This window comes from Conger conger, chromosome 18 (assembly GCF_963514075.1).
Source record: "Conger conger chromosome 18, fConCon1.1, whole genome shotgun sequence".
Taxonomy (NCBI): Eukaryota; Metazoa; Chordata; class Actinopteri; order Anguilliformes; family Congridae; genus Conger; species Conger conger.
Genome location: NC_083777.1, coordinates 28,356,233 through 28,383,214, shown reverse-complemented (window position 1 = coordinate 28,383,214; position 26,982 = coordinate 28,356,233). Strand labels below are relative to the sequence as shown.

The 26,982-nt window shown below is 43.0% G+C and overlaps 1 protein-coding gene across 1 annotated transcript in view; it reads right to left on the bottom strand.

Annotated features, from left to right (window-relative positions):
* slc35f3b (solute carrier family 35 member F3b) overlaps positions 1-26,982 on the bottom strand; it is a 67,173-nt gene continuing 40,191 nt past the window's right edge. The window contains exons 3-8 of the mRNA XM_061227468.1: positions 10,917-11,256; positions 8,445-8,664; positions 3,890-4,015; positions 2,317-2,509; positions 1,215-1,304; positions 1-242 (exon numbers count right to left, since the gene is read on the bottom strand). Of these exons, the coding sequence (XP_061083452.1) occupies positions 1-242; positions 1,215-1,304; positions 2,317-2,509; positions 3,890-4,015; positions 8,445-8,664; positions 10,917-11,256 (1,211 nt within the window). The remainder of the gene's footprint in view (positions 243-1,214; positions 1,305-2,316; positions 2,510-3,889; positions 4,016-8,444; positions 8,665-10,916; positions 11,257-26,982) is intronic.

Here is a 26,982-nt window from a genome sequence, read left to right as displayed (position 1 = left end):
TCAGTGGGCAAACGTGGACATGGATGTGCGGGTCCTCCGGCTCCAGTTGAGGCCCGCGCTGGTGCCTGCCTCTCCGGCGCTCTCTGCTGGCTGGTCCCGCTTGCGCAGCTTGGAGGCCAGCTGGATCAGGCCCTGGTCCCAGTCCTCCGGGAGCAGCAGCATCAGGAAGCCCAGGCAGATGATGAAGACCGCGATGAGGCGCACCGTGTTGAAGTTGATCTCACAGGTGTACAGGTCCACCACTGCAAGAGAACGCCCCGGTCTCAAACTCTGCATATCTCCTTTCCCAATGCTGTGCATTCGTGCCACTTGACAATACTGGACCTTGGGTTCTACAGAGCAGGATAACTTGAGTTTGCCGGATAACTGCGCAGAGGAAAACCTGGATACAGCTCTACTGCAATAATCTTTCAGATTTGGAGGGCATCTGGGGGTTTTTTTCTCAGTGTGGTTGTCTGGCTAACCCAGTAATCCTGCTTTATGGAGCAGCCCCCACAAGACCTTGCTGTTTCTGCCTATTGTTGATTTGGGGAAAACGTGAAATATCTTGTCTAAATGGGAAACAACTGCAGTGTGTACTAAATTCTATTCCTTTTTTGCATCACCGAATCCGTTAACAGACGGGTGATACTGTAGATTCATGTGTTCAAACAAAATAATCTCTTGAATGAAGTCACTTTGCGAGTCGAACCAAAATGTATAAACACTTCGCCTGGATGGCTTTTCTGCACACAAGCAAAAGGGATTGCAGTGCAGCAAAGTCAATTCACTGTGACTTTCTAGTGGTAATGTTGCCAATGCCACTATCTCTAATGGCACTCGGGGAAAGGGGCTTTGGCACACCAGTGCAAAGCAGATGTAGCTGTCACCATGTAAACTGGCACTTGGTCTCATTGTAAAAACACGGCAGGAAAATAAGCAAATGCAACTTTGACAGGGCTGTAGATGTCTGTTTGAAATCCGGTTACTTAACACAATGCGCAATGTGGTGTTTCTGAACCATGAACGCACAATGTAACAAGCTGCTCTGCTTATTTCTGTCACCATGCGTTATCGTATAGGCGCAAATAAACTAGTGACTCGGTGAACCGGAGCCAAAACGTAGGCCATTTGTTTAAGAGGTTGTGGCAGCCCAGAATGCACTGCTCTCTCTGGAAAGATGTTATGCATTTCAGTGACCAATGACAGGAGCGGAGGCAGGGAGGAGGACTTACTGGCGTTGACAGGTACACTGAGGACGATGCCCAGTGAAATCAGGTTGGGGTAGGTTATTGCGATTCCAAAGTTTACCAGAATGTTGAATGCTGGTGGGAGGAGAAGAAACAAAAAATAAAATACAAATTTTCATATGTTTCAGTAACAGTACTTCTGCAAATTCCCAAACACCTGGATGAAGTACAGCTGTTATTCTTCAAGATCCTTTCTTGTTTACCTGCCTGTTTTTGATAATGACCACGACAGGAGGTGTGAGTATTAAACACTGCAACAGGTAATATACAGTACAGTTGACCTGATATTAATTACAAAATACATGTGCAATTTGTATAATTGTAAACATACATACTAGTACATAATAAGAAAATTATAATGAGGAGGTTATTGTGAAATTAAGGCATGTACACCTGCATCTGTATGTACTGTCACCAGTGAGCAAGCGTCATCCTTAGCAACATGTTGAGATTTATTAGACATATTGCTCATTATGTATCGATGTTGTTTTGAAATTATGATGAAATATTGCCGCGCTTGTTTGTGTCAGTGTCATTATATGAATTGTCCTTTGGTCTTCATTAAAATGCAGTTAATGTGGCTTTCTGCCGGACGTGCCCAGCATTTCTGAAGCAGTGCCAGCATTTCGGAAGCAGTGGGAGCATTTCTGAAGCGGTGGGAGCACTTCTGAAGCAGTGGGAGCATTTCTGAAGCAGTGGGAGAATTTCTGAAGCAGTGGGAGCATTTCTGAAGCGGTGCCAGGATTTCTGAAGCAGTGGGAGCATTTCTGAAGCAGATCCAGCATTGCTGAAGCGGTGGGAGCATTTCGGAAGCAGTGGGAGCTGCATCAGGGCCACTCACGCAGGACACTCAAGATGTATCGCACATCTAATTAAACACTTTAACTGGGCCTTGTTTAAATGTAGTTACCCCTACTCCCAAAGCCACCAACCTCCGATACGTTAGATTCACAAGTTCAGTGATGACTACAGGACAGAGCGCAAATTATTGGATGACTGATGATGTTTTCATACAGCAAAAGCCGGGTGTATGTATGTCTGTGGTGCTCGGTGATTGGCTTATTTTGGCGCCCATCTCCTCACTCACCCAATAGGAGGGCGGCCACGCCACACAGGCACGCCCAGGGGATGTTCTGGGCCGAGTCGAAGTACTCCACGTGCGTGAAGTAGAGGATGACCGGCACGAAGCTGAGGAAGACGAAGTTGGCGCCCCCGACGATGGTGAGGAAGAGCGCCGCCTCGCCGAATTTGGCACTGCCGAGGACGAGCTTGAACAGCACCTGAGAGGAGACCGGTTCAGAGGATCAATCAGTCCCAGCCCGTCCAGCAGTCAGCCTGCCAGCCAATCCGATTTCACAGCGAACAAGCCCATCGTCCAGTCAATTTTCAAAAGGATCGGTTCATCCCAGCCCATCACCCGGTCAGATTTTGTTCTGTCAGCCTGCCAGCCAATTGGGTTTCACAGTGAGCAGGTCTATCGTCCAGTCAATTTTCTAGAGGATCAGTTCATCCCAGCCTGTCACCCAGTCAGATTTGTAGAGCCAATCCGGTTTCAAGGTGAGAAATCCAGCAAGTCCGTCGTCCAGTCATTTTTCAAGAGGAGCGGTTCAGACCAGGCGTCTTCCAATCAATTTACAAGATAAACAGGATTGTCAGCCCATTGTCCGATTACTCAACATGCATCCCTGAGGACCAGATTGATGACAGAATGACAGCGCGATGCCAAGCCTCTGCTATCGGTCAGGCTTTTTCTGCCCGCTTATCACAAACCCCAGCTCAGAATACCCTGCGTCTGCTCAGTCCTGTAGATCAGCGGTTTCCGAACCCCCTCGAGTACCGCCAGCTGGATCCCTGTATTTGACCCGCTACACCGCAAGCACACAGGATAATCAAGAGCTTGATCAGTTGTATCAGGAGGGCTTGAGGTGGAACACGTCAAATACCTGGATATGGCTGGGGGAACTTGAAGAGAGTGTTGGGAACCACTGCTATAACATTATTCAAATAAATCTAATTAACTGTCATGTTCAAGCTCTCTGAAATACTTCCGCATTACAGTAGCCTAGTCCACAACACTTCACTAGTGATGGACCGTAATGAATGGATGTAGAGGGAGAATAAGGAAGGCAGTATTGAAAACTACAAACAAAAAGAGAGTATATTACATTATTGGCAGACGCTCTTATCCAGAGCGACATACAGTTGAGTAGACATAGCAGGAGACAATCTTCCCCTGGAGCAACGCAGGGTTAAGGGCCTTGCTCAAGGGCCCAACAGCTGCGCAGATCTTATTGTGGCTACACCGGGGATTAGAACCACCGACCTTGCGTGTCCCAGTCATTTACCTTAACCACTACGCTACAGGCTGCCCTAGAGATGTATATAATGTATACTGTGGGTTATTGGGCTATTTAACCTGAGGTTCCTTGGTTTTAGTTTATGTGTTTCTTTTGGTGAAGCACTCCAGTAAAAGAATGAGAAATAAGTGTAATACGCTGGTGTAAAATCCAGCTATTAAATCCAGCAGCTTTAAATTCCAGCTACCAACTGTTCCAAAACCTAGCTTGAGCTGTTTATGAATGAATGTATATGAATGCTCTATTTGCGTGTTAGGAGCGGTGTTTGGTACGTAACGCCGTGCTGTGGAGGATCTCTCTCACCTTGTACAGTGCCGATGTGGATGCAGAAGCCACCACCAGTGTGATGCCAATGACAGAGTGACTGTGGAACCCGTCTGCGTAGGTCATCATAACGATGCCAGCGATGGCCAAGATGGCTGCCACAATCTGCGTCGGGATGCAACAGATGTTCGGTAAATTTCCATCACACAAAATCAACCACGCCCAGTCCCCCAGCGGAGCTAGAATGCACACCCTTGGCCCTGAAAGCCCACAGCACTTCAATATTACTCACCCCTACTTTTGATGCTGAATAACTATCGTTCACCTTTTTAAAGGTTTAAAAATTCTGTAAAACGTGCTGCACCAGGGATTTGAAATCAGTCATGGTGCAGTTCCCCCATACTATTATTTCCTGCTGTATGCTTATTAATATACTCCATCATATCTGGTTTATTATAATTTATCTCATTCATTACTTTGAATCTCGTGGGAACGTCAACAGTAAATATGTGCACGTTTAGTTCAGAAGTATCCAGAAGAAGACGAGGCTCTGAGTGTGCTCAAATGAAGTAAGAATCAGGGAAGAGCTGTAGCCTAGGAACCAGTAATTGCCATGGTGCTCATAGCTTCCCCATCAATTGCCCAGTGCTGCTGAAAGCACAATCACACTGATGGCTGAGTGCATACGCCTCCTTCTTTACATGTCTTTGCCCTACACACTATACATTTCTCTCTCTCTCTCTCTCTCTCCCTCTCTCTCTCTCTCTCTCTCTCTCTCTTTCTCTCTCTTTCTCTCTCTCTCTCTCTCTTTCTCTCTCTTTCTCTCTCTCTCTCTCTCTCTCTCTCTCTCTCTCTCTCTCTCTCTCTCTCTCTCCACACACATGCACACACACAGATACACACATCCACACCTCACATCCACATCCACACCCACACACATGCACACACACAGATACACACATCCACACCTCACATACACACACACACACACACACACACACACACACACACACACACACACACACTCCACACCCACACACATACACACACACACAGATACACACATCCACACCTCACATACACACACACACACACACACACACACACACACACAGTGATTATACAGCTCCAATATCATCCCCAGCTTCACGGTAACCGTTCTCAGAGCTCATAGAGCACAGCGCCTTTCTCACGTTTCCTCTTTAAGCTCGGGGCCTGGGCTCGGCCCACCACAAAATCACCCGTCAGCCAGGGGCCACGGGTGCCCTACATGAGGCATGGGTCTGAGGAAAGGGGGAGGGGATTCGGCAGGGATGCGCACACGTCCAGATGATTGACAGGAAGACAGAAGCAGCGCCTGAGTGGATTAACAGTGCTTTACTGAGGTGTCAGGAAGACGAATTGGCCCTTTGTGCATTCCCCACCGGAGGAACTCTGGGTAATCGTGGCTCCACAGCGCTCGTTTTTCGAGAGGCCTGGCGCTCCCCGGGCTGATCGATGATCCCCAGGTATTCTGTTTCATGCTGTCCCGTGTCAAAACGGCACCTCAAGGTCAGAAGGGAGGGACCGTATTCTGATCTTCCCCCCACACCCGCACCGGCACTGCGCCACCACAAGATGGTGACCTTGAGGCTGTTGCTACCGAGCGATTTTCTGTCTCAACATATCGCAGTCAGTCATCGGTTCTACCACAAAGTGAAGAAACAGGATACTATAATTGCCAACAATGACGCAGGTTATGACAGGCATCAAAACACTGTTGGGAAAACTCTGGAGCGTCAGGATTGAACACATATCATATCTGCAGAAGCTCCGTTAAGGGCAGGCAACTGCTTCAGTGAAAAATCGATGCATATGTGATGTTTGTACCAGCTAAAATCTGTTTCAAAACCTAGCTTGAGCTGGTCTGAACTGATCAACCAACTAAACCATGTTGAGCTGGGAGCTGGTCTGAACTGATCAACCAACTAAACCATGTTGAGCTGGGAGCTGGTCTGAACTGATCAACCAACTAAACCATGTTGAGCTGGGAGCTGGTCTGAACTGGGCAATCAGCTACCAGCTGTTTCAAATCCTAGCTTGAGCTGTTTTCTTCGGCAGCTTCCCCTCTATATCTACATCTCAGTTCCCCATGCAGTGATGAATGAAAAGAGGGAGAGGAGAAAAAGCAAAAGGGGAGAGAAAGGAAGAGAGGGAGGTAGTCCTCTGAGCAATAACCACAGGGCAGTGTGAGACAGAGTGGAGCAGAGGAGATGTCAGCTCTGAATATCACACATATCAACAAAACATTTAATACTTCTGCCTCCACTCTCCTCTCCCCCCAACTCTATCACCTTCTGCCCCTTCCTCTTCTCTCCTCTCCTCTACTCTCCTCTCCCCCCAACTCTATCACCTTCTGCCCCTTCCTCTTCTCTCCTCTCCTCTCCCCCCCAACTCTATCACCTTCTGCCCCTTCCTCCCCGGCCCTCTCCTTTCACCTGAGATCTCCTCCCCCCTTTCCTCTCTTCCCTTCTTCTTATCTCCTCTCCTCTCCTCCACTTCCCTCTCCTCTCTGCCCAACTCCGGCAGTACTGATGGCCCCAGATGACTTAACCGCTACCGTTTTTTAATCCTTTATTGAACCAGGGGAGAGCCATTGAGGACGCCCTGGGAGAAACTGCAGAGGGAACGGCTGTACGTGGGGCGAGAGCGAGAGACAGAACAGGGGTAAACCCCCTGGAGCAGTTTTTGGGTTAAGGGCCTCGCTCAAGGGCCCGACAGCATGGTTCTTTTATCATTGAGGGACCCGACGTCATCCCTCCAGAGATGCAGGTCAGCATATGAGGACTGTGGAGCTCAAACCAGCGACTCCGTAGTTGCCAGTTGAACGCTCATACCGCTAGGATACTCCACTGCCCCTTGTGGCCACACAACAGAGACCCCTTGCTCTAAAGCACTGCAAAGATGCAGCGTTCGACCCTGCTTTGACCTTATTAAAAGCTCAACAAACATTAAACCCCCCCCCTACCCTCCACTCCCCCACACACAGTTGCAGCACTGCGTGTAATGTGCCCGATGCAGAACTCTCTCTCTCCGCTGTATCTAATAAGATTCCCTTACTGCCTAGTAGTGCATTACCAAAAATCAATAACAAGCCCCAGAAACGCACCTGCCCTCAAACAGGAGCGATGCATCTCTGCCCGAACCACCCGACAGCCATTACAGGAAATTCAGTCTGAATAAAACATTAAAGGCTTTATTGGGGAACTATCTCGACTGCTGTGGGGAACTGGGTTAACAGACGGCTTAAATAATGCTGAAGCAGAGGTACTGCTCTGAGTACCTCGTTGGTACAAGAATTTCCTGCGGTTCTAAAGGGGCCTTCCACATGCTTCACTAAAGAGGCATCTTGCATAGATAAACTGCCTTCTCCTGCACAGAGGTAGATCTTATTCAGAGGGCTCTATCGCTTATTTTCTCCTCGCTTTCCTTTTAACTTGCCCGCCATCTTTAAGGACATTCCAAACCATGAAACATTCCTTCTAGGAGCTAGAAACAGTCCCGATCTTTCCATTGAGTATTTTTTCAGAAAGCGATCGATCTGGGACTCCACCTCTCCCCATCTGCCATGTCTGTAACCGACGTGACTTCCAACTTCCATTTGCCTAATTCACGTTTTCTCGATTTTCCCTGTCTTCATTACGTTGTCTTGCCTCTTTTCCTAGCCTCTCCTGATAGGTGGAGCAAGGAGTAGAAAAAATTACGAGAAAAATAACATACGTCTGCATAACAATTTCACAGTACACTTACCCTATATGTGTTAAAGCATCGAAAGTGACCTAGGGCTTCTCCCGCTCCGTATCCAGTGTGCCTGCACCGTTCTAATGACACTCCTTTCTAATGAAACCATGTTCATTAGTCTGTGGCCGAAACCATTAATCCAGCTAATGGAGTTTCTCATGGTTTCTGACCACCATAGCGGGAAGCCCCCCCAGCTCTAAGAAAGCTATTCATCGAAAGCAGGAGACCCTCTGGAGCACAGAGGCATCAGCATGGCTCTGTAATTAAACAGGCTCAGTGATTAGGGGCAGTCTCCCCCCCCCCCCCTCCTCATTCTGAGGGCCTGACTTTCAGAACCCATAGACCCTCCCTGGCCACAAAAACACATCACCTGCTACAGTCAGATGAGCTGTCATCTCACCATTGTGACCTTTATGTTAAATGTTGTAGGTTCAGCAGAAAAAAAAGAGCCGAGTAAAAACTGGCAACTCTTTGATGCCTTCGTACACCACGCAATTCCCATGCAATTTCTACACAATTCCCACGCAATTCCCTCTGAATTCCCACTCAATTCCCACGCAATTCCCACGCAATTCCCACGCAATTCCCACTAAATTCCCACTAAATTCCCTCTGAATTCCCACTCAATTCCCACACAATTTCTACACAATTCCCATTCAATTCCCACTCAATTCCCATTCAATTCCCATTCAATTCCCACTCAATTCCCACTCAATTCCCTCTGAATTCCCACTCAATTCCCACTCAATTCAAGTGATACGAATGCACACAAATGTCAGATTGGCTTGCTAGCTATTCCCTCCGCCCTGCTCACCCTGACGCCCATGAAGCGGTCTCGGAGCACGATCCAGGACAGCAGGAAGACGAAGGCCTTGTTGCAGCAGAAGAGGACGGACACGTCGGTGCTGTTGATCTTGCGCAGGGCCTGCAGGTACAGGTAGTTGGTCAGCGTCCACAGGAGGCCGAACGGCGCCACCTTGGTGAAGAACACCTTCGTCGTCAGACCGTCGTCTCCGAAGAACCTGCAGCACTCCCTTCAGCGGGACGCACAGCACACACACCGTACGCACACCGTACACACACACACACACACACACACACATCACACACACCACATACCGCTTAATGTACAGCTCAAATGCAGCATACAGCATGTACAATACTTTTATAATATGCCTTGAACTCATATACATGAGCTAATATTTATTATTTGTATAGTACATAGTACAGTGAATCAAATAAAATAAATAAAACGATATAAAATAATAAAATGGCATGAAAAAATACAAATACATGAAAACAAATAAAACTAGGAAAAACATTGTTTAAATGTAATAAAACAATAATAAAACAACAAAAAGATTGGTTTTAAATAAAGTACATAGGTAGGTTTTGAGTATGCTTTTTAGAATCCCCTTAAAATCCCTCTAATGTCCTTGGGTAGGGCATTCCATAGTGTAACACAAACACAGATAGTAATCGTGTTAACATACGAACTGCATTTCGTATAATTCTCGCACATTAACACGCACACAAGGCCTATACCACATGAAGGCCTGCTACAACGGCAATGGCAAACTGAGCATTATGAGTTGTACACAGTGACATGTTAGCAATTGCGCAGCGAAGGAGAATTAAGCCTTCATTAGCTGAAGTGCAGAGCAAGCACTCTCGAATGTCCAAATATTGTTCTGGGCGAAGTCCAACAAGCCGAACTGCTGTTAAAATACCCGTACAGTACAAGCGGCTACACACCAATAATTCAATGAATATGAGGTCAACGCTTCTCCCCTCTCTTCTATGTCATTACCGAGCCTGGCCCCGTTCCTGGATCGATGAGCAAAATGGCCGCAGCATGCAGCGGTGCACCATGGGTAATCCGGACGGATGCCAGTCCCAAGTCCAGCTCGCACAAGCCGCTCTGACCCCTTAAATCGGTAAAGTGCTAGGGCTCCTGTTTTGGCTCAAGTCTGCAGGCCTGTGACCCCACTTCCTTCCACTCTCACCCCCCAAACTCCCCAGGATAGCAGGGTATGGGATTTCTCTGGGGGGGTGGTACTGTATGTCACAAACCAGGATTACGGAGTTAGCTGGATAGATGGGTTGATGGATGAATAGATAGATCATTACATTTATACTACAAAGCGCTTTTGTAGACTCAAAGCGCTTACAGTGATGAGGGGGAAAACTCACTTTAACCACCGCCAATGTGTAGCACCCACCTGGGTCTGACCAAAAGGGCATATCACAAAGCAGGATTATTGAGTTGGATAAATTGGCCTTGGCCGCTACCCACGCAGTGGAGGTGTGAGGAACGGGACGTTTCAGCAGCCAGACGGGCGTCTCTGCGATAAATCCTCTCCCTCCTGGGAGGACTCCGCTGTGGGAAGCAGCAGGAGGGCGTGGAGCCCGTGGGTATGTTACGTCAGACAGCCCTAATGCGCTTCGCAGGAGGGCCCCCGATCCTCTCCCTGCCGCAGGGCTGTGAAGACCCGCTCTAGGGTCAGCCCGAGACAGTGTGAAGGATTGAGAGGTGGGCTGTAGAACGGGGGAGTAGGAACGAACGCTGCAGGCTTGACGAGTGGGACGGGCCTGTCTGCCTGTCCAGATCTAAATAAAGCTTTGGCGCGCGTTCGGAGGATTACCGGGCTTGAAGCGGCGTGCGGCCAACCCCTAACGGAGATCAGAGTTGAGTCAGAGTCGAGTAGGACAAGGCAGTGATCATACGCAAAATCCAATCGGTAAACAAATCCAAAGGGCTAGGGAAGAGTCGGAAGTCGAATAGAAATACGGTCATGCACGTAAATAATAAAAAATTCTCCAGTCACACACGCAGGTTCACAGAGCCAGTCTACCTAGAACACAGGTGTCAAACTCCAGTCCTGGAGGGCCGCAGTGTCCCTCAGTGGTTTTTGGGATATTTTTGTCACCTGTGGCTCATTCACGTCATTGATTGGCTAAAGAATCCACACACCTTGATCTCAAGGCCCTCATTGACAGCTGATTGGAAGGAAACCCCAAAAACCTGCAGACACTGCGGCCCCCTGGGAATCCAGTTTGACACCCCTGACCTAGAACAACACAAATACCTGCCTTTTTCAAAGAAAAGAGCCGGAAGCGGACGTTTCCAATTCTGAACAAACCCGGAAGTAAATCAAAGATAGTCATGCCTCCAGCAAAGAGGCACAACATGTAAATACAAAAGCTTACGACAGAGGTCATGACAAGGGCAGAGAGAGACGCACAGCGGCACGACGACTAACGCCAGGACGAACTCCGCTCTCACCTGAACCTCTGCCTGGGCGACTGTCTCTCCGGGCTCTTGCACAGGTGTCCGACGTAGTACAGGGGAAAGAAGAGGCAGTTCCACGTGGTGGCGAACCAGGTGAGGGCGAACGGGGCGTCGAACCTCTTGAAGGCGAGCTTGGCGAGCTGGGTGGAGCCGGCCCAGGACGAGCAGACGCAGGCGACCATGGCCACGCCCCACAGCGCCTTGCGCACCTGCAGGCCCGTGATCCGCAGGCCGCAGCGGAGCCGGCGCTTCCCCGCCCCCGACTCCGCCCCCGCCCCGCCCGCTGCCGCGCCGTCCACCGTCCCCAGCACGCTCTCCCGCAGACGGTCCTCCCCTGAAACCACACACACGGGGGAGAATTTCACACACACACACACGCAGACACTGCGGCCCCCTGGGAATCCAGTTTGACAACCCTGACCTAGAACAACACAAATACCTGCCTTTTTCAAAGAAAAGAAAAGAGCCGGAAGCGGACGTTTCCAATTCTGAGCAAACCCGGAAGTGCTATATCTACACTCACGCGTAGATATAGCAATAACATCCATCCGATCTCTGAACCCGCTTATCCTGAACAGGGTCGCAGGGGGCTGGGGCCTATCCCAGCATACATTGGGCGAAAGGCAGGAATACACCCTGGACAGGTCGCCAGTCCATCACAGGGGGCACATACCATTCACTCACACACTCATACCCACGGGCAATTTAGACTCTCCTGACCTGCATGCCTTTGGACTGTGATAGGAAACCGGAGTACCTGGAGGAAACCCACGCAAACACGGGGAGAACGTGCAAACTCCACACAGAGAGGCCCCGGCTGACCGGGATTCGAACCCAGGACCTCCTTGCTGTGAGGCGGCAGTGCTACCCACTGCACCATCCGTGTCACCAAACAATGTTTTAGATATTGTGTAGCATTGGTGGACTCGGGGTATTCTATCTGCCAACCGTGGTATGCTAGTTTGTAAGTCGATGTATTCTGCAAGGGTTCCAACTGTATCTATATGGTCACGCTAGGACTCGGAACCGTACTGTCCTCTAGGGTCCTCATCACACTTGTCCCTGTGTTCGATCTGCACTTCATTGTATGTCGCTCTGGATAAGAGCCTCTGCTAGATGCCTGTAATGTAATGTAACATAATGGTGAGAACATGGATTTTCCTACCACTGAAGTGTACCTACTGCTGAGTTTGCCGAAAAAATAAATGGTATCTAGCACTGTATCAAGTGTGGCCTTGAAAACCCCCAGTGTTTCTGTCTCCACAACATGTCCTTCACACACACATACACACACACACATGCATGCGCGCGCACACACACACACACACACACATACACTGACATGCAAATTTGGGCATGTAAAACCTTTTGGCATTTTTCACTTTTTGGTCATACTGTAATTGTGTCAGCATGTATATTTTCGATCTTTCATTGTTAATGTATTCATTGACATTTTCTTTCATTCATTCCACCCTGGTTGTTGAGTTAACATGATTTCTGTTCCAACTGAGTGCAAAAAGCAGCCATTTAGCAATGGCAATACATTTCTTGTCAATTTTTAAAGGCATTAGCCTTATGTTTTCAGATTTCTTCAATGTCCTTAAAAACATTTTCATTCAGTTGTTCTATGCTGGTTGTTGATAAAGATAATTCCCTTTCAACAGAGTACAAAAACCATGAATCGATTTTGCATATACAGTAAGAAAAGTCTTTTGTATTCTGTGTCAGCAACTGAGACATTTTTCATCAAAACAGAAAAAAAGATTTATTCATTTATTTCATTATGGTTGTGACTGAAACCTGATTTCTTATCCAACTGAATCAACAATTGCAATGTAAATATTTTCACGATTTTTGGATATGTAAGACTATAAGATGATTAGGTAGATAGCCATTTTTCAAAATGCATTTTTCATCATTAATTTCTCCAAAAACATTTTTGTTCATTTATTGACTGTTGAATGCAGACCGTCACCATTATGTGAGCATGATTCTCTAATCAAGTCAACAGAAAATTGCAGTGTATTATATTCTTATGTATTGTCACATTTTACAATGAAATGCTTTTGTCAGAATACATTTCTTCAACACACGTGAAAAATGATTCCTTTTCCAGCTGTATCTGAAATTGCATTATACATTTTTTTTAAACATTTTTGGACATTTTGCACTGAAATGCATTTTTCATTATATATTTCTTAAGAAAACTATTTTTTATTTATTTCACCATGGAAGTGACCAGAACATGATTCCCTATTCATCAGAATGAAGAGAAAAAAAAGTGTTATAAATTGTTGAAGATTTTGGGAAATAAGACTAAATTCTTATGTATTTTACCATTTTCCACTGAAATACATTATTCATAATAAATGTCTTCAAACACGTGTGTATTCATTTATTTTACCATGGCTGTGAGTGAAGAATGATTCCCTTTCCATCTGTATCAGAAATTGCATTATACATTTTTGTTTGCAATTTTGGACATAAGACTATAGTCATATGTTTTTGGCCATTTCAATAATTTTCATCATGAATGTCTTCAAAAACATTTTCACTAATTTATTTCAATATGGTATCAATAGGAAAACAATTTCCAATGAAATTAAATAAAAGAATTACAATTGAGTTTTCTTTGGCCATTTTCACAGAAAAATATTGTTCATCATACATGTCTTCAAAAAAAATGTAATTCATTAATTTCACCATGATTGCTACACAAACATGATTTCCTATCAAATTATATTAGAAAAGGGCTTTTTTTTTGCACTTTTTCCACATTTTGGACATGAGACTATATTCTAATTATTCCAATAATATTTTATGTTTTTGACATATTTTATATTTTATGAAAATTCCACAGAAATTTGGTTTTTAATCATTAATGTCTTCAAAAACATTTTAATTTATTTATTTCACCATGGTTGCTATATAAACATGATTTCCTATGAAATTATATTAGATGAGGGCATTACATTAAAAAAAAAACTTTTCCACATTTAGGACATGAGACCAAAACTTGAGGTCTAAAACTTTTTTCTTAATTTTCTGACAGAAATAGATAGGTGTATTATAAACACGATCTACTATGTTGAAATAAATGAAAACTGATGCATTTTAAAACATTTATGATGAAAAATGTTTTTCAGTGGAAAGTGAAAAAATACATAAGACTATAGTCTTATGTCTAAAACGTGAAAAATGGTCAAAAAACTTTTTTCTTAAGTTCCTGACTGAAATTGATAGTAAATCATGTTTATAATACACCCACATTGAAATGAATGAAAACCAATGAATTAAAAAAAAATTCCGATAAAAAATGTTTTTCAGTGGAAAGTGAAAAAATACATAAGACTATAGTCTTATGTCTAAAACTTGAAAAATGGTACAAATTTTTTTCTCTTAATTTTCTGACTGAAATAGACAGTAAATCGTGTTCATAATACAACTATGTTGATAGAAATGAAAACTGATGCATTTTAAAACATTTATGATGAAAAATGTTTTTCAGTGGAAAGTGAAAAAATACATAAGACTATAGTCTTATGTCTAAAACTTGAAAAATGGTGCTAATTTTTTTCTCTTAATTTTCTGACTGAAATAGACAGTACATCGTGTTCATAATACAACCATGTTGATATGAATGAAAACTGATGCATTTTAAAACATTTATGATGAAAAATGTTTTTCATTGGAAAGTGAAAAAATACATAAGACTATAGTCTTATGTCTAAAACATGAAAAATGGTCAAAAAACTTTTTTCTTAAGTTCCTGACTGAAATTGATAGTAAATCATGTTTATAATACACCCACATTGAAATGAATGAAAACCAATGAATTAAAAAAAAATTCCGATAAAAAATGTTTTTCAGTGGAAAGTGAAAAAATACATAAGACTATAGTCTTATGTCTAAAACTTGAAAAATGGTACAAATTTTTTTCTCTTAATTTTCTGACTGAAATAGACAGTAAATCGTGTTCATAATACAACTATGTTGATAGAAATGAAAACTGATGCATTTTAAAACATTTATGATGAAAAATGTTTTTCAGTGGAAAGTGAAAAAATACATAAGACTATAGTCTTATGTCTAAAACTTGAAAAATGGTGCTAATTTTTTTCTCTTAATTTTCTGACTGAAATAGACAGTACATCGTGTTCATAATACAACCATGTTGATATGAATGAAAACTGATGCATTTTAAAACATTTATGATGAAAAATGTTTTTCATTGGAAAGTGAAAAAATACATAAGACTATAGTCTTATGTCTAAAACATGAAAAATGGTCAAAAAACTTTTTTCTTAAGTTCCTGACTGAAATTGATAGTAAATCATGTTTATAATACACCCACATTGAAATGAATGAAAACCAATGAATTAAAAAAAAATTCCGATAAAAAATGTTTTTCAGTGGAAAGTGAAAAAATACATAAGACTATAGTCTTATGTCTAAAACTTGAAAAATGGTACAAATTTTTTTCTCTTAATTTTCTGACTGAAATAGACAGTAAATCGTGTTCATAATACAACTATGTTGATAGAAATGAAAACTGATGCATTTTAAAACATTTATGATGAAAAATGTTTTTCAGTGGAAAGTGAAAAAATACATAAGACTATAGTCTTATGTCTAAAACTTGAAAAATGGTGCAAATATTTTTTATCTTAATTTTCTGACTGAAATAGATAGTAAATCGTGTTAATAATACACCCATGTTGAAATAAATTAATACTGATGCAATTTAAAACATTTATTATGAAAAATGTTTTTCATTGGAAAGTGAAAAAATACATAAGACTATAGTCTTATGTCTAAAACATGAAAAATGGTCAAAAAACTTTTTTCTTAAGTTCCTGACTGAAATTGATAGTAAATCATGTTTATAATACACCCACATTGAAATGAATGAAAACCAATGAATTAAAAAAAAATTCCGATAAAAAATGTTTTTCAGTGGAAAGTGAAAAAATACATAAGACTATAGTCTTATGTCTAAAACTTGAAAAATGGTACAAATTTTTTTCTCTTAATTTTCTGACTGAAATAGACAGTAAATCGTGTTCATAATACAACTATGTTGATAGAAATGAAAACTGATGCATTTTAAAACATTTATGATGAAAAATGTTTTTCAGTGGAAAGTGAAAAAATACATAAGACTATAGTCTTATGTCTAAAACTTGAAAAATGGTGCTAATTTTTTTCTCTTAATTTTCTGACTGAAATAGACAGTACATCGTGTTCATAATACAACCATGTTGATATGAATGAAAACTGATGCATTTTAAAACATTTATGATGAAAAATGTTTTTCATTGGAAAGTGAAAAAATACATAAGACTATAGTCTTATGTCTAAAACATGAAAAATGGTCAAAAAACTTTTTTCTTAAGTTCCTGACTGAAATTGATAGTAAATCATGTTTATAATACACCCACATTGAAATGAATGAAAACCAATGAATTAAAAAAAAATTCCGATAAAAAATGTTTTTCAGTGGAAAGTGAAAAAATACATAAGACTATAGTCTTATGTCTAAAACTTGAAAAATGGTACAAATTTTTTTCTCTTAATTTTCTGACTGAAATAGACAGTAAATCGTGTTCATAATACAACTATGTTGATAGAAATGAAAACTGATGCATTTTAAAACATTTATGATGAAAAATGTTTTTCAGTGGAAAGTGAAAAAATACATAAGACTATAGTCTTATGTCTAAAACTTGAAAAATGGTGCAAATATTTTTTATCTTAATTTTCTGACTGAAATAGATAGTAAATCGTGTTAATAATACACCCATGTTGAAATAAATTAATACTGATGCAATTTAAAACATTTATTATGAAAAATGTTTTTCATTGGAAAGTGAAAAAATACATAAGACTATAGTCTTATGTCTAAAACATGAAAAATGGTCAAAAAACTTTTTTCTTAAGTTCCTGACTGAAATGGATAGTAAATCATGTTTATAATACACCCACATTGAAATGAATGAAAACCAATGAATTAAAAAAAAATTCCGATAAAAAATGTTTTTCAGTGGAAAGTGAAAAAATACATAAGACTATAGTCTTATGTCTAAAACTTGAAAAATGGTACAAATTTTTTTCTCTTAATTTTCTGACTGAAATAGACAGTAAATCGTGTTCATAATACAACTATGTTGATAGAAATGAAAACTGATGCATTTTAAAACATTTATGATGAAAAATGTTTTTCAGTGGAAAGTGAAAAAATACATAAGACTATAGTCTTATGTCTAAAACTTGAAAAATGGTGCAAATATTTTTTATCTTAATTTTCTGACTGAAATAGATAGTAAATCGTGTTAATAATACACCCATGTTGAAATAAATTAATACTGATGCAATTTAAAACATTTATTATGAAAAATGTTTTTCATTGGAAAGTGAAAAAATACATAAGACTATAGTCTTATGTCTAAAACATGAAAAATGGTCAAAAAACTTTTTTCTTAAGTTCCTGACTGAAATTGATAGTAAATCATGTTTATAATACACCCACATTGAAATGAATGAAAACCAATGAATTAAAAAAAAATTCCGATAAAAAATGTTTTTCAGTGGAAAGTGAAAAAATACATAAGACTATATGACTTATGTCTAAAACTTGAAAAATGGTGCAAATATTTTTTCTCTTAATTTTCTGACTGAATTAGATAGTAAATCATGTTTATAATACACCCATGTTGAAATAAATTAATACTGATGCAATTTAAAACATTTCAATTTTTCTTTTTGAAATAGAAATAGATAGACAACTGATTGCTATATAAACATGATTTCCTATCAAATTATATTAGAAAAGGGCCTATAGTCTTATTCTTTTTTTGCTTTTTTTGCCATTTTCCACTGCAAGACATTTTTCATCATGAATGTCTTTAGAAATATTTTCAGTCATTTATTTTGCCATGGTTGCTAAATAAACATGATCATCTATTAAATTATATTAAAAGGGCACTTTAATTTCTTAAAATTATAGTCTTATGTTTTTGGCCATTTTCCACAGCATTTTTTTTTTTTTTGCAATTTTTTCATCATCAATGTTATGGAAAACATTTTCATTCATCACACAAAATTATATTTAAAAATTCATTTAAAATTCCAAATTTTTGACATAAAGCTATATTTCTATGTATTTAGTCCTTTTCTACTGAAATGCATTTTTCATAATATATTTATTAAAAAAAACATTTTTATTCATTCATTTCACCCTGGTTGTGAGTGAAAAATGATTCCCTTTCCATCTGCATCAAAACTTGCATTATAAAAATGTTTGTTATGATGGATGAAGAAGAATCTAACCATCACCTAAAGAAAAAGGATCACAAGGAATTTTTTTGATAGCAAAAATAGCATCAAACATATTGCCATAGTGGTATGTCCCAGTTGTGAAATAACAGTAGGGATGTTACAGGAACCAATATTTCAGAAACAAGTCAATGCTAATATTCAGAAAACACACGGAGCCAGCAAGGGGGAAAATAATACATTTACAATACAATACAAGGACGGAATACCAGTGGAATAGTCTTAATCATTGACTTTGTATTCAGCAGAATAGTATTTAGGTTGGGTGGATAACTCACATGCACACACACATGCACACATGTACACACATATACGCACACGTACACACACGCACACACATACACACATACACACATGTACACACATATACGCACACGTACATACATGTACACACACGTACACACATACACACATACACACATGTACACACACATACACACATGTACACACACGTACACACATACACACATGCACACACACATGCACACATGTACACACACATACACACATGTACACACACGTACACACATACACACATGTACACACATATACGCACACGTACACACACGCACAGATCTTGGTTAATACGCAAACTTATACAAAGCAGAAGTTTCACTGGCTCAGAAAAATGAAACCAAACGTGATACATTCCATTTACTTCGGACTCCCTAACATGCCAACTAAACTAGCTGAACATTAAACGACACACACTGAGCACACAAGTTCCCAAATAACAAGCAAACAAACAACAACAGGGCAGGAGAAAAAAAAATAAAAAATGCTGCATAATTCAATTCAACTCAATTTTATTTGTACAGCGCTTTTCACAGAAGCGGAGTAACAGCAGAGAAGAAAAATACCAGCCCTAAGCCCCCAAATAGCGTATGAGGTAAACAACTCCCTAGTGCGGAGAAAAACCATGAAACCGTGGCGAGAAAAAAACTGCACGATGGGAAGAAATCTTGAGAGGAACCCGGCTGTGGGGGGATGCCCATCCTCCGCTGGCCTATCGAGGCTGAGATGGTAACAGCTGAGCTTTTAAACTGGCAGGTAAACGAGAAAGTCCACACAGAGGGATGTAAAGTATGCAGTTATATAGTTCAACATGTTCTAATCCCGTTCACAATCAATGGACAAGAGTAACAAGAAGCTCATCACAAAACGTTAATTAAAATATGCTGCATAGTTCCGTACGTTCTAATCCTGTTGACAAATGGCATTCTGTTATGTTACCCTTGACTTATTGTGCATTCGCAGGTCATGTTTACGTTGCGTACATCCACAGAGCGGTATCTGTGAGGAGTCTCTCGGACCAGGTGCTACATTCCACTGCAGATTCAGATCTGGTTGGTGTGACCTTTGACCCATCGAATACTTTTAATTGAAAATCCAAATTTGTGTCTTCAATTTAACATTTAATAGGAATTAAAAGAACAAAAAAAGAGATTTATTGAGAACCCCCCCCACCGCCACAATAAACTTATTGACATAAAGAGTTTTTTAGCACCAGCCTACGAAGTTCTCCATAAGAATTGAAAATCATTTCTGTTACATTTTACATTTGAGTCATTTAGCAGATGCTTTTAATCCAAAGCAATTTACAAGTGCATAAATTCTTCAACAAGCATGAAACCCATAAATAGCAAAACACTCAGATGGAGCAATTATAACCAAAAACAATAGTTATCAAAAGTTTTTTATTATTATTTGAAAATAAAAAATTGGGATCAATTTAGAAGTCATGGTAGCTTCAGTTTCAGTGGTTGCAAAAGAAACAAAAGTATGAATCGCTTGAAGTAACAGAACACACAAACATAAACACACTCACACACACACACACACACACAACAACAACAATAAATACATAAAAGACGACATATTGCAAATACACAAACACATACATATAAACAAACACATGTACATAAACACTCACACATACATAAACATAACATAACATACAAACATGAAAGAACACATACATCTGCACAATCACTCCTAGGCAAACACACACAAACAAACACACACATTAATAAACATACACAATCACACCTAGGCAAACACACACAAACAAACACACACATTAATAAACATACACAATCACACCTAGGCAAACACACACAAACAAATACACACATTAATAAACATACACAATCACACCTAGGCAAACACACACAAACAAACACACACATTAATAAACATACACAATCACACCTAAGCAAACACACACAAACAAATACACACATTAATAAACATACACAATCACACCTAGGCAAACACACACAAACAAACACACACATTAATAAACATACACAATCACACCTAGGCAAACACACACAAACAAACACACACATTAATAAACATACACAATCACACCTAGGCAAACACACAAACAAACACACACATTAATAAACATACACAATCACACCTAGGCAAACACACACAAACAAACACACACATTAATAAACATACACAATCACACGGTGCCAGGTTCTCCAGGACTCTTTGACAATCTTCGAAGCCTGTTTTTTTTTTTTCCACAGACAGACTTCATGTTAGAAAACAGCCAGATTAACAGATGTCTGTACTGTGGAGCAGTTTTTAACTGATGGTATATTCTGTGGAAAAGTATTGGGTGTATTCCGAAGCATAGCACTTAGGTAATTAATCAACGTATGTGTAATTCCCCGGGCATACACACAAACACACACTGTCACACAAACACGTACGCACGCACACACTCGCACAGAAAGATCCAGACTCACACACAAAGACGGAACAGTGTTTTTTTCCGCGGCTGGTTATCTGAACTCGAGCCCCAAGGTCACCCTGGCAGCACAGTTTGTCCGTAAAGGGCTCCCGTCATGAATTCGTCGCCCCGGCCAAACGCTCCACACTGCAGCAACTTTAATCTCCCGATGCAGAGAAAGACGCCAAGCGAGGCCAGGGAGGCTGACCGAAGCACTTTCAGCCAATCGGCGCAGTACACCATTGGCACTTTCAGCCAATCGGAGCAGTACACCAGCCCTGGACACCTCATAGGACCCCGACAGTGCAGAGGATCCCTATCGCCCTCACAAAGCGCAGGCCCCTTCCACACTCCCGGACACTGAGATATTCTGAGTAAAATGTCACCTACATGCTTTCTGACTGCACTCCAGAGACTGCACCATATGAGGAAAATATGCAATACGCGATAACGTTGCTGAATATTGTGTTGACGATATGACAAAATAAATGCCTTTTGGCTTTAGGTACACTGCTAACATAGACCCCAGACAATGACTAGCCTACGGAATTAAAGAGAAAAAAAAAAAGATTATTTCCAACAAGCTTATTTGGAAGCTTTTTGAGCAATTTGCACATGAACAGCCAATCAAATTAAGTAAATACTATTCATCACAGTTCAAGCCGCCCTTTGCAATGTGTTTATCTCGCATGTACATATCCCGCTGAAGATAAATATACGATATATTGTGCAGCCCAAATGGACAAGCATCAAAATCACTGAAATACCTCCGCTTGTGTTTATCTAACGCGGGTAAGTCCGAGGGCACGGCTCACACGTCTGATGAAGTACAGAGCACCGTGCTCCCTGCCGAACAGCATCGGCTCCGACGGACGAGATCTCATCGTCTCATTCACCTTCTTACCCACGGCTTCAGCTGAGTGGCAACGCGGTCAACTCACAGAGACACTCCAGTCAAGTGGGACCGTTTCGCCGGCTAATGGATCATTGTGAGAGACTCAACAAGACACCGTCCTTGACCTGCGGATCGCAGAGAGCTACACATCACCGTGTCCGTGTGTGTCACGCCCGTAACCTAAACGGCACTTCTCCGACAGCTACCGTCTTCTGCTCTTCAGCTGCGGACTGCCTACACTGGAAATGACACCGTAGAGAAAACAGAGAATATACAACACCATATAGAGAAAATGAATAAATAGAATTACTAATAAAGCTAGTCCACAGGGCCTAGTAAAACATCTTGACATATTCACAAGCTTAATATAGCCTGTGGATGATTATTTCATCATTATATTGCCTGTCCATTCAGTATGTAGGGTGATGGCTACTGGTGGTGGTTTAGCCAGAAACTGGGCTTGCAATTACAAGTTTGTAGATTTGATTCCCGTGTGCATACCTAACCTGAACTTCTTCTGAAAATGTCATGTAAATGCATTGCCTGCAGCAGACTATAAGCTCTGCATATATATACGCCATGTTGTTCTGGATAAGAACGTGGGCTAAACGGAAATAGCACTTTATTCCAGTCACATAGTCTTCATTTCAGAAAGCCTGAGAGATTACTGTCCCTTTGTACTGGGGAGGAGGTTTACCTAACTGACAAGCAGGCAGGTTTGTGATTTCTCTAGAGGAAAGAAAAAAAAAAAAACTCAATCTAATACTTTCTTTGCCCATGTTCCATGATCCATATTTATACCATCTCTGCTGTTATGAATTCTGCCAGTGCTTATCTGAAGTTTTCCTGTTTTTAATTCCGGTTCCAGAGTTGGGTGCCCAGAAAGGGAATTATGTCACACTTCCCTTATCAGTGCTGGCAGGATGATTTACCCCATTATGGGAGAGACTACAATAAGCTATCAAACACTTGCACTTTCGAACACAACACAACACAACACAACACAGTACAACACAACACAACCCAACATAACATAATCATAATATAACCCAATACAACATAACATAACATAACATAACATAACATAATGGTCGAGAACAGGCTATTCAGGTCAGCAATACTCTCCTTTTCCTACCACTGAAGTGTACCTACTTGCTTACTTGCGTACCTAGCACTGTTTCAAACCAAACAAAATGTTTTGCATTCTGTAGCAAAGCACAATGATTTGTCCATTTGTTCCAATGTACAACGCACCGATAACACACAGCAACCCCGCCTAATTTTTGGATATTTTAGGAGCCCTGTTCTTGATTAAATATTCTCTCAAGCAGAGCAGTGTGCTGTCGGACATGCCCAGGTAAGGCTCTGTTGCTTTTCCACAAGCGTGCTACAGCAGGGTGGTAGCATATGAGGACGAGCTCCCCACTGTTCCCTCCTCCCTCTCTTTCTCAGCGTCTCTCCCTCTCTCTGCGGTGTTTTCCTCTCTTCCCACCACTCCCGTTCGCTCTCTGCAGTGCAGATCCCTCTGCTGACGGCAGCCAATCCTTTCTGCGTTCTCCCTCTCTCCATCCCTCCCTCTCTCCCTCCCCCATCCATCCCTCCCTCTCCCTCCCTCATCCATCCCTCCCTCCCTCTTATCCTCCCTCCATCCCTCTCTCTCCATCCTTCCCTCTCTCTCTCTCCCTCATCCATCACTCCCTCTCTCCATCCCTCCCTCTCTCTCCCTCCCTCATCCATCCCTCCCTCCCTCTCCCTCCCTCATCCATCCCTCCCTCCATCTTACCCTCCCTCCCTCCCTCCATCTTACCCTCCCTCCCTCCCTCTTACCCTCCCTCCATCCCTCTCTCTCCATCCTTCCCTCTCTCTCTCTCTCCCTCATCCATCCCTCCCTCTCTCCATCCCTCCCTCTCTCTCCCTCCCTCCCTCCCTCTCTCTCCCTCCCTTATCCATCCCTCCCTCCCTCCCTCCCTCCCTCTCCCTCCCTCATCCATCCCTCTCTCCCTCTTACCCTCCCTCCATCCCTCTCTCCATCCTTCCCCCTCTCTCTCCCTCATCCATCCCTCCCTCTCTCCATCCCTCCCTCCCTCTCTCTCTCCATGCCTCCCTGTCTCTCTCCCCATCCCTCCCTCCCTCTCTCTCTCCATCCATCACTCCCTCCCTCTCTCATTCCCTCCCTCCCAACACACAGAGCCTGGCTGAAACACTCAAAACAAAGACAAAACATAAGAAAAACTGTGTTAAATTAAGACTCCACTGCCCCCTCCCCACAAGGAGTGGCACGGTTCATCAGCACCAACCACCACCCCCCCACCAACACTCAAAAAAGGAAACAGCACTAAGATCAAAGCAGCTCCCCACAGGGAACAACACAAACAGCTGCTGCACCCCACATACAGATTACGACACCGCTCCCTACAGAGAACATGACTCCTGGGGCAGTCTCTCTCTGGTCACTCTCTGGTCCTGGCATGGTCTCTGTCTGGTCTCTCACTGGTCCTGGTGCGGTCTCTCTCTGGTCCTGGTGCGGTCTCTCTCTGGTCCTGGTGTGGTCTCTCTCTGGTCTCTCACTGGTCCTGGTGCGGTCTCTCTCTGGTCCTGGTGCGGTCTCTCTCTGGTCCTGGTGTGGTCTCTCTCTGGTCTCTCTCTGGTCATGGTGTGGTCTCTCTCTGGTCTATCTCTGGTCTCTCTCTGGTCTCTCTCTGGTCCTGGTGTGGTCTCTCTCTGGTCCCGGTGTGGTCTCTCTCTGGTCCCGGTGCGGTCTCTCTCTGGTCCTGGCACGGTCTCTCTCTGGTCTCTCTCTGGTCCTGGCACGGTCCCTCTCTGGTCTCTCTCTGGTTTCTCTCTGGTCCTGGTGCGGTCTCTCTCTGGTTTCTCTCTGGTCCTGGTGCGGTCTCTCTCTGGTCTCTCTCTGGTCCTGGTGCGGTCTCTCTCTGGTCTCTCTTTGGTCCTGGTGTGGTCTCTCTCTGGTCTCTCTTTGGTCCTGGTGTGGTCTCTCTCTGGTCTCTCTCTGGTCTCTCTCTGGTCCTGGTGTGGTCTCTCTCTGGTCTCTCTTTGGTCCTGGTGTGGTCTCTCTCTGGTCTCTCTTTGGTCCTGGTGTGGTCTCTCTCTGGTCTCTCTCTGGTCTCTCTCTGGTCCTGGTGTGGTCTCTCTCTGGTCTCTCTTTGGTCCTGGTGTGGTCTCTCTCTGGTCTCTCTTTGGTCCTGGTGTGGTCTCTCTCTGGTCTGTGTGACAGCGCACTCTGGGGGCCGTGCACTGGGCCGGCGGCTGGTCGGGGCGGGGCAGGTGCCAGCTCTGCAGTGCCCGTCTGTCTGGACGAGGAGTTACTCCTCCACCTGCCGATCGATCCCCGGCCCTCCGACGGCATTCTCCGAGCGAGCCGGCAGCTCCGCTTGTTTATGTGACAACAGCTCCACCTCGCAATCCCAGAATCCCCTCTGCATCGATCGCGTGCGCGCATTAAGCGGGTCGCGCCGAGACACGGGGACGACAGCGCTCACAGAGACAGGAGGGTCAGGGGACCCCGAGCAGGAGGAATTCCTACGCTACAGTTTCAGCCGCAGAGTTTCTTAAGAGGCTGCATTCATATTCATAAGCAGGTGACAAAAGCACCATCGGGAATAACCGAACAGAACGGCCATTCATCAACCGGACAGTCCGCCCCGGGTTAAGAGAACTAATAGGATAATATTTTACGCTATAGGTGGACAGAGAGTATTATATAAAAAGGGGATGGATTGATGTGAAACACAAGTGATTATGTCCCACTGCAGGGTAAAAAATAAACAGCGCAAGTTACTGTTTCTTTATGGCGTAGTATAGCCCTCAGGTGAACCTGTGGCTCAACAGGTAACCCTGCAGGCGAACTGCTTTTAAACACAATTTAAACATAATCCACAAAATTAGTCATTACAGGAACTTGGCAACTGCAAAGGTCCTGGTTCAGAAGCCAGAAGCACACAAGTCTGTTTACTATGCTGTCGGGAGACAGACAGACAGCATAAGACAGACATACAGACAGACAGGCCTCAGCTGGAAGATCTGCCGGCACTAACCCCGTCAATCAAAATCAACTCACCATGCGACAGACTGTTTAGAAAAAATATTCGAAAAAAATAAATAAAAAAAACCCAATGTTGCGGGTCTAATTATGTCAATAAAAACCCCCGTCACCATCGCCCAAATTAACCCCACTGCAATCAGCTTCGTCAGCTAAGGAGGGGAAGGGGGGGGGGGGGGTAATTCATCTGGCAGGCTTCCCAACCCTCCTCCGCCGATCAATATTGTGAATATTGGGCTCCAGGTTCCCTGCTGAATTAATGCATGAGGCAGTCTGTGCCAGGGATTTCCACGCGCCTTCTGTCTGACTGACTGCTGAAAGTGGCGGTCCCGCCCGATTCGCTCATAACGTAAACGCGGGATTAGGGAGCGCGCCCGGGGCCCGATATTTCAGCCCGTCCCCGTCCCCTCCGACCCACCGCCAGGCTCGCGTCTCTGAGAAAGCACGTGCGATAAACGTCGTGCGACGGATTCCTACAACAGAGTTACGGAAACCTACGAAACAAAACACTTCTGCGTTCGCATTTTGCCAATGAGTTTCAATCACGAAAAAAGACCTTGAGGGAATGTTGCTTTCATTGCTTTAATTCCATTTAATTCGACATGAATATCCCAGGGCAGGCCTCCCGCTAAAATGCTAACAGCACAAATGTAACCTGTTAGCATATTCAGACTGACTGTAATAAGCTTGAATAATTACACTTATACACACTATCAGGGACCAGGTAAAGGGGCCTCCCTCTCGTAGTGGTGTCATAAAGATTATAACAAACAACAAATTTACAAGTTTACAACTTTAACGTGTTAGCACTGCCACAGGTGCACTGAGTAAGGAGGAGAACAGACTAGCCCGGGTTTGAAGCGCCTATCTCTCCTGTGATTTTTTTTGACGTAGCAGTTCAAGTCAGGAGCTGGGATCAGGTCAGGATTGGGATTTTAGGGTTATCGCACGCAACAGGATAGTCTCTGACATCAGGGACCTGTTCCCAAAAACATCTTGGGAACCACTGAGTTAGCCAGATAACACC